The sequence below is a fragment of the Pundamilia nyererei genome, unplaced genomic scaffold (genome assembly GCF_000239375.1).
Source record: "Pundamilia nyererei isolate P.nyererei 1_Seehausen unplaced genomic scaffold, PunNye1.0 scaffold00031, whole genome shotgun sequence".
NCBI classification, from domain to species: Eukaryota; Metazoa; Chordata; class Actinopteri; order Cichliformes; family Cichlidae; genus Pundamilia; species Pundamilia nyererei.
Genome location: NW_005187432.1, coordinates 4,192,351 through 4,200,877, shown reverse-complemented (window position 1 = coordinate 4,200,877; position 8,527 = coordinate 4,192,351). Strand labels below are relative to the sequence as shown.

Genomic DNA, 8,527 nt, shown 5'->3' with positions numbered 1-8,527 from the left:
AAAAAAAAACAAAAACAAAACAGGTTGGTATCTTACCACATGTCTGCCTCCAGTCCAAGTGGCTCATAGTTGACTATTTCTGGTGCTGTAAAACACAGGAATGAGCCCTTTAATTCAAAGCAGATGTAATCTGAAGCCACGATCACCCTCTCACAGGGTCTGACTCACTGCATGGAAACAATCTGGCACAAGGCTGGAAGTGAATATTTAGGAGGCCACAGGCTCTCACCAACAAACTCTGGTGTTCCAAAGATGTTCTTGAACTCGTTTCCTGCTTTGATCTGATGAGCGATCCCAAAATCTATCAGCTTGATCCTGGGGTTGGGGACATTCTTGTCCAGCAGCATGATATTCTCAGGCTGAAAGATAAAAAATAAAAATAAAAACAAATGGAGAAAAAAAAAACTATATCACTGAAAGGAGGAGGAGGGCGAGTCGATGACATTAGACACTGACAAAGCAGCATTTTCTACTTGAGCTTTTGAACCGTGACACTTGCATTTTATCACCACTGTCAGCAGCTTGCATACAAGTCCATAAAAATAAGCTTTGCTCCTGTACATGCCATCATCCACCAACTAAAATAATACAGAAATAATCCTATTATACGATTTTTATTCTATCCTCGTGAAGTTAAATGTTGCAGTACAGTTTAAAGGCGTTGGTCACCGTATCTTTATTGATAAAGATTAGTAGTCTTTTCCTTTATTAGAAGCTTATGTCTAACTTTTAGCTATCAAAAATTAGATTAGTACATTAACCCCATTGAGAGTAGTCCTCCCTTAAAATAATGATTTCATTAATGTTAAGATATTTAGCCCAAAATATATTTTAGCATGTTTTTAGCCCAAAAGAATCAGGGCAGCCGTGTTTGTCTGCTCTCACCAACATGTCATCTACCACCGCTGTATAAGAGTTTATATTTATATTTATATTTCAAGTTTCCCCTCAGTGCTGACCTTGAGGTCGAAGTGAGCGATGCGTTTGGAGTGGAGATACTGAACGCCATCCAAGATCTGCTTGAGAAACTGCGTGGCCTCCTCCTCAGTCAGAGATTCTTTCTCTGCCAGGAAGTCGAACAGCTCTCCTCCAGACACCAGCTCCAGGATCAGGATCACATCCGTCTTGTTTTCAAAGATGTCATGCAGGGTGATGATGTTGCTGTGCTGGATCTCGCGCAGGATGTTGACCTCGCGCTCGATCTCTTCGCGGCTCACCCCCCGCCGGCTGGACGACAGCCGCCGCTTCTTGATAAACTTGGCTGCGTACTCGATGCCTGTGCTCTTCTCCTTGCACTTACGGACGATGGCAAACTGTCCGCTGCAGAGAGGAAAGATCAGAGAGATGTCAACGCAATGTTCTCCTACCTCATGTTGTGATGGGGAAAAAAAAAATGTTTCTTAAGCAGAAGGCACTGCATGTCTGTCTATCATCATAGATATTTATCAGCAAAGACCTCTAAATGCTGTTAGCTAATAACCTCAGTTGTATCTAGTGTTACACAGAGCAGACAGCTGATAATCAGCTGTCTGCTTGACGTTTATTCAGCTGTGTAAAAACTATAACTTTAATCTCAGCCAAACCGATTTACTCAGGAACAAATAAAATACTAAAAAAAAGCCAAACAATAACATATTTAAGTTGTCTAAGTGACTTATATATATTTAACCTGAGTAGCGAAAGACAGCGGTGGGTTTGAAAACGATTTGCCGGGAGTCCGGTGTTCTCACAGGCTCTAGTGAGCCTTGAACTCCGGCTAGCTATCGAGCTGGTGAGACGTCTGTTACCCACGTCGGAGCGCTTTTGAAAATATGTGATGTCTTGATAAACTGAGCAGATATTTGAAGTTTACACAGATGACATATTTTTAACATATTTTCGCCTGAAAATATGTTAAACGTTTATTTTGTGACCCAGAAAGAATAATAAGAGTAATATTAACACTAACTAGCTGCCGCCATTGTTGACACCTGAGCAGTAGTGATGTGCGGATCGATCCTGAAATATTGATTCCTCTGATACCAATCATTTATGTTCTAGAATCGATTCTCACATTAAAATATCGATATTTTTTAGTAATTTAGGGTAAATTTATAGTTTATCATTAACAGGAACACAGTGGAAAGAAACTATAACATTCAGATTGTCTACATTCAAAGGAACTACTTCCTCTTCCGCCTTTCATAGTCATGTGCGAAATACGGCTGTATAAATGTCTCGCAGCGCCTTGGTGTGCGCACTCACAACAATGGCTGAGCATAATTGTGCAGACGTATTTTACTTCCACAAACAGCTGAGACGTGGTTTGTGATACATGTGGCAAAAAAGTGCTCCAAGAGTGAGGTGTTGTGGTAGTTTATGGTTGGCATGGTTGGTTAAACTACCGTAGGTAGTTTATGCACATTTCTGCAGTCACAGAGTAATTCCAGCACAAATTTAAGTAGGTATGACGGTTTGCCACTTAATGTTGCCCATCAGAGTATGCTTGTAGCTTATATTCTTAAAGCCAGGGTGGTTTGCCACTTCATTTTACCCGTTAAAGTATGCTTATAGGTAACATTCACAAAGGTAGCATGGTTTGGCACTTAATTTCACCCGTCAGAGTATGTTTCTAGCTCTTATTAACAAAGGTAGGATGATTTGCCACTTAATTTTAGCCGTTAAAGTATGCTTCTGGCTCATATTCACAAAGGTAGGACAATTTTCCACTAAATTTAGCTGTTAAAGTATGGTTGTAGGTCACATTCACAAAGGTAGGATGGTTCGCCACTTAATTTCGTGTTGTGCGCATGCGCAGAAACAACGGGTAGGATGGTTTGTCAGGTAGGATGGATTCCCAGAACACCGGCCCAGAAACAGCGGGGGTGTCCAAATTCAGAGGCTGCTTCCACCTGAGGACCCGGCCTTCGCGGTCTAAAGAAAGCCGGGTAGTACGGCACGAGCTCCCTCGGTGGAGTGAAACTCTGCCGTCTGCTCCTTGCTATCTAGAATATAACCGGGCTCTGGCATAAACTCTCGACCGTCTCACACTTTCTTTAATTAGTTTTCTGCTTCATGTTTATTCAGCTGTGTAAAAACCCCGGAGGAACCCTCCCGAGGGATTAATAAAGTTAAATTTAATTTAATCTAATCTAATAACTTTAATCTCAGTCAAACCGATTTACTCACGAACAAATAAAACACTGAAAAAGCCAAACAATAACATTTTTAAGTTATCAAAGTGACTTGTATATCATGTTTAACCCGAGTAGTGAAAGACCGCGGGGGTTTGAAAACGATGTGTCGGTCGGCTCAGATATTTGAAGTTTACATGGCTACATTCTCACCTGAAAATATGTTAAAAGAGAAATAAGAGTGATATTAAAACTAAGTAGCTGCCGCCATTGTTGAAAACGAATTGGCTGGGCCGCGCTATGAATTCTGCGATATGGTTTTTCAATTTTGTTGTCCGGGTGGAAATTCGGGAGAATGGTGGCTCTTAAATTCTACTACTTATTCCTGCGCCTTTTGGGATCTTACAAAGCTTCAAACGACGCGTCGACTATTAAATTAGTCAGCGACGATTTTAATAGTCGACGGAATCGTGACTAGTTGACTAATCGTGGCAGCCCTAGTCCTATGGCAAACAAAGCACACCCTTTCTGCTTCGATAGGAATTAAGAGGGTCATCAAATGTACTTGATCAACCAATCAACAGTAAGTGTGAGGACCTCTATAAAAGCAGACGTTTTGGGAGTTTGCTGATCTTTAGGATTAAGTCATCCCAGAAGTTTAGATCCTAGCAAATTCACCCTAACATCAGACCATTCAACGCTCAAGTAAACTGCAAAACACACCCAAGAACTACATCTCAGACTCTAGAGAGCTCAGTTAACATGTTAAATGTTAAAGTTTGTTAAATATTTTGGGGGAAAAAAAACAAAAACATGGCAGCAAAACTTAGGTTTGCAAAATTGCATCTGAACAAACCACAGGACTTCAGAAACAATCTGCTTTGGACATACAAGACCAAAGTGGAGATATCTGGCTATAATGCACACCAACATATAGCAAAATCAAACACAACACATCAACTGTCAGACACTGTGGTGGAGGGGTGATTATCCAGCCTTGTAATGCAGCCACAGGACACGGGCACCTTGCAGTCAGTGACTTAACCACAAACTCCTCTGTATACCAACGTATTCTAGAGTCAAATGTGAGGCCATCTGTCCAACAGCTAAAGCTTGGCTGAAACTGGGTCATGGAGCAGGACATGGCCCCAAGCACAGCAACAAATCTCCAACAGAATGACTGAAAAAAAATGAAGGTGTTGCCACAGTAAATTAAAACTGACATCTCAACCAGACTGAAATGCTGTGAAAAGACCTCAAGACAGCTTTGATAAATGAATGTCCAATGTCTCAATAAACTAAAGCAACATAGTGAAGAAGCATGAGCCAAAATTCACATTCATCATCATGTGCGGTTTGCACATGATGATGATCAAAACTAGCACCACTGATTAACAATTGTTTCATGATCATTGATGTGCATATTATCATGGCCACTGATCAATGGCCTGCAATCACAGCATTGTAACATGGTGAAAGATGTACCCTGAGCTCCTTCCTCAATTCCGAGATGGTCTTTCCATTTTCACATAAATGTTCCCTGTCCAGGATGTGTACATCCTCATCATTGAAAGAGTCACTGGCCACTGGCCTACAAGTGTAAATACTGCTTAAGCCTGATCCAACTGTGCTGTGCTAGCCTTCTTAGACTGTGAAATTTCCATCAGTAATGGGGCACAGTTAAAAGTCGACGTGTACCGTAAACCAACGCACACGGATCAGCATTTAAGGTTTTGACTCTCATCATCCACTAGAGCACAAATGTGTCATCAGGACACTACAACACAGAGAGAACACCGTCCTAACAAAGGTACTCTTGGGCATTGATCAATGATCATGAAACTGACCTCACAGCCCATTGTTAATCAGTGGTACTGCAATCTGCAGTCAGCAGAGACTGAACTGAAGAAGTTACTTGGATGAGTGACAAAAAGTTTCTGCCACTGAAAGTGCTCCATCCAGAATTAAATTAAATGTCTGTTATCCAAACAGAAGTTAAAATCTCTGACTGAAGCTCAAGAAAGCAAAACAGTGTGTTGTCAGCACAACAAAACAATCATTAACACAACTAAAAACAAGAAAATTCTGTTTTATTCCACATAGAATAAAACAGACATTTGTAAATAAAACAGTGTGGTTTAGATCCATTTAGTATCTGCACACACACACCATCCCCTCTCTTACACTACAGCAGAGGTGCAAGGGCACATTGAGAGGCAGTGACGTCACACTTTTGCTGCATTACTGCAGAAAAAAAAGGTAAGCCAGAAAGTTGTGTTTCATCTCCAAAAATGTGATGACTCATTCACAAACTATCCAGCACAGCAGAAAATAATTAAAGATGACATTTAATACAGTGCTGCTCACACATATTAAATATCTAGCCCTGTTCAGATCAGTCCCAAACTGGCATTAAAATCCATCTCAAGCAGCATTTCACATTTAGATCTGTTTTTAATTATGGAAAGCATTGATAAGCTGAAAACTCATCGCTTACACAACTTAAAAAATGTGTCTTACAAATGCAAAAAAAAGTGTTCTTACACTTTCAGATGAACTGAAGCACACAGCACAACGGCTGGATAGGACAGCAATGAAGAAGAAAGCAGGGTTTTCACATATAATGCTTTCAATTAAACGTTTTAAAACAGGCCCACAAAGCTTACCTCCCCAGCTCCTCTCCCATCTCGTAGTACAACTCAACATCCTCTTGCCTGAAGCCAGCCATGGTGTGCTGACTCTTACGATGATGATGATGGGAGTAACGCCTTCAGATTTCCTGCAGCCAAAAAATAAAAAAATAACTTAAACGTGGATATGTGACACAGAGGCCACAGACACCACAGAGTACAGAGTATGGAGGAAGTGATAAGACAGTGTTAGCACTTTAGGGCTTCTTCATCCTTATTTGGAGTCAACGCTGCTTTGGAGACTTTTTAGCTGATGTCAGACCTCTGCATACCAGTCCTACTACATCATGTCCTTCCCAGGATCAGCTCTCCGACTCAATTAAAGGGACTACACAACCAACTATGTTACCTTTCACTGGCTAGATAACAAACTACGAGCCAAATGAATCAATGTTTAACTGACAATACACAGATAATGACTTTAAAAAGATGCTAAATTGCGACGTTTATATTGCACTTTTCCATCATAAAAGAAAAACGGCACAAAGGAAGACCTATTTAAAGCAAACACAAAGGTAAACTCGTGAAACGGGATCGTCGTGTTAACTTATTACAATCTGAACACTGATTAAAGAATTTAAGGAAAGAAATAAAGGGAATCCCGACGACGGAAACCAGCTAGCTTAGCTGTGAAGCTAACATTAGCGTCCCGTAGAAACACAGCGCTTAATAAAGACAAAGAAAAGGATTCATAGTAACTCAAATACTGACAACAACGCATATATTTAGTCACACAAAAGTGAAGGGATTTCTACTACAGATACTTACAGTACGGCTGGCTACGAGTGCTGCATTCCTCTGCCAAGTAGTTGTGTGTGAACTCCCCGACTGAGAAAACATCAGGCTAACTGCGGCGGAACACATAGCTTCCGGTGTCCTTCAAAAGTAAAAGCATTAACCTTCGGCGCCAATCAATGCAGTCTCCAAACCACTCACTTCAAAGTCTCCCTCTGATGTACTCATTTATAATATTGTCCGTCCTGGTCACGCCCAATTGACGTGTTAACATCTTCAATTCCACCACCTCCAGCGCCTGTGTTTTTGTCAGCATATTATTAAATATTTTCAAAATATTAATCATAAGTGTGTTAATAGACCGACAACTTAATGCTACTGATGTTATCATTTTCACTGTCAGACCTGGAATCACATTCATGCACACTGTACTTGCAAGTAGATTTGTTTGCGTGTGTGTGTGTGTGTGTGTGTGTGTGTTACTGTGTAGATACTAACGTTATTGTGTGTTACACACATTCCCTGAGAAGGTGCCCTTAAACTTATGTCTATTTTTATCTCTTCTCCTATGCTAAAACAATCTGAATGTAAATCTACATGGTGCCAACAGAGAATGCCAAACTATGTTTCATTTTTCTTGTAACAGTGACTACAAAGATCTATTTTATTCTATTCTATTACCAAAAGGATTTATCCCTCTGGGGCTGAAAAGAAAAGAGAGAAGCGTGAAGTAATGTTTCCATAAATACTTATCAGTAATATAAGATCAACAGAATCATCAAACAAACCTTCAATTCAATCAAGAGGTGGTCAGCTTGGGTGATGTCAAATTCTATTTAAGGCCCCACAAAACCATAGCTAGGCTCTCGTTTGGCTTCACAGTTCTTTTTCTTTAGCAATCTTTTTTTTTTGTTTACAATATCAACCAGCCATAAAAACTAATAAGAATCATTTCACACTATGTGGCAGCACTGTATTAAGTTTAAGTTAAGATCTTATCAGGCAAATAGAAATATTTAGCCTTGATTTTGTAAGAAAAACCTTTATTGTGAAAGTTGAAGTAGTTTAAGTTCCGCTGTCGTTGCGCATCTTGACGCAGGTAAACACCGGACAGAAGGGAGGACATATGGAATGACATCATGTTGAGTGAATCAGCCTGCTGCAGTACGTCAGTGAGCAACAAGACCGAGCATGCAGCAGCGAAGATTAAAGAGAGGCCAGAGCAGGGAAGAGGCGCACTATTAGACAAAACCCGTATAACAACGGGTTTTGCTAATAACCACTAATTTATTAAAATACTGTAATTAGACACAATACGAGCATGTTTTCAAAGCTATGACAGAGAGACATTTCTGGAAATCAACATCTGGTTAGTGCAATAGGTCGGGATTTTAGCAGGAGGGTTGATGCAGGGTAGGAATTAACAGAACTTTCATCGACCTTACATTTTCAAAATTAGTTCCCTGACCGGGAATCGAACCCGGGCCGCGGCGGTGAGAGCGCCGAATCCTAACCACTAGACCACCAGGGACTGTGGGTATCCCTTTTTGCGCCTTCAGAATCCTGCATATAATATCGTGAGATGGAGGCTGAGTGGAGGTTGAGAGTGAACATGTTTTTAACATGTGTTGAATATGAGCTTGACTATGAGCTTCTGGTTTGTTCCAAAGTTTAGGTGCAGGTACAGCAGAGATAAGATCTCATCAGTGCTTTAATCTGCTACTCTGTGCGACCAGACACATCTGGTCATCTGACCTGAATGCTGTTCTGAGAGTGTACCTGGTTAAAAGATAAAAAATGTAAGGAATTGCTGGTAGAAACATGCTCTAATAACAGCATTTATTTGTTTCTGTGAACAAGTACTGATCATAAAAAATATACAGTATGCAAACATCCGAGTAGACCCTCATGTCTTCTCGGATCTTCCCATGCAGTCCTCCACATTCTTCATCCTTCAAGTATCTTGGTGTCCACATCTCCTCAGACCTG

At 40.6% G+C, this 8,527-nt stretch overlaps 1 protein-coding gene and 1 non-coding gene across 2 annotated transcripts in view; both read right to left on the bottom strand.

The window, feature by feature from the left end:
• dapk3 (death-associated protein kinase 3) overlaps positions 1-6,740 on the bottom strand; it is an 8,817-nt gene extending 2,077 nt beyond the window's left edge. The window contains exons 1-5 of the mRNA XM_005729175.1: positions 6,572-6,740; positions 5,780-5,892; positions 960-1,320; positions 230-359; positions 37-85 (exon numbers count right to left, since the gene is read on the bottom strand). Of these exons, the coding sequence (XP_005729232.1) occupies positions 37-85; positions 230-359; positions 960-1,320; positions 5,780-5,841 (602 nt within the window). The 5' untranslated portion in view covers positions 5,842-5,892; positions 6,572-6,740. The remainder of the gene's footprint in view (positions 1-36; positions 86-229; positions 360-959; positions 1,321-5,779; positions 5,893-6,571) is intronic.
• Positions 6,741-7,997: 1,257 nt separating this feature from the next.
• Positions 7,998-8,069, bottom strand: trnae-cuc (transfer RNA glutamic acid (anticodon CUC)). The gene has a single exon. It is a non-coding gene; the product is annotated as a tRNA-Glu (tRNA).
• Between the last annotated feature and the right edge of the window lie 458 nt (positions 8,070-8,527).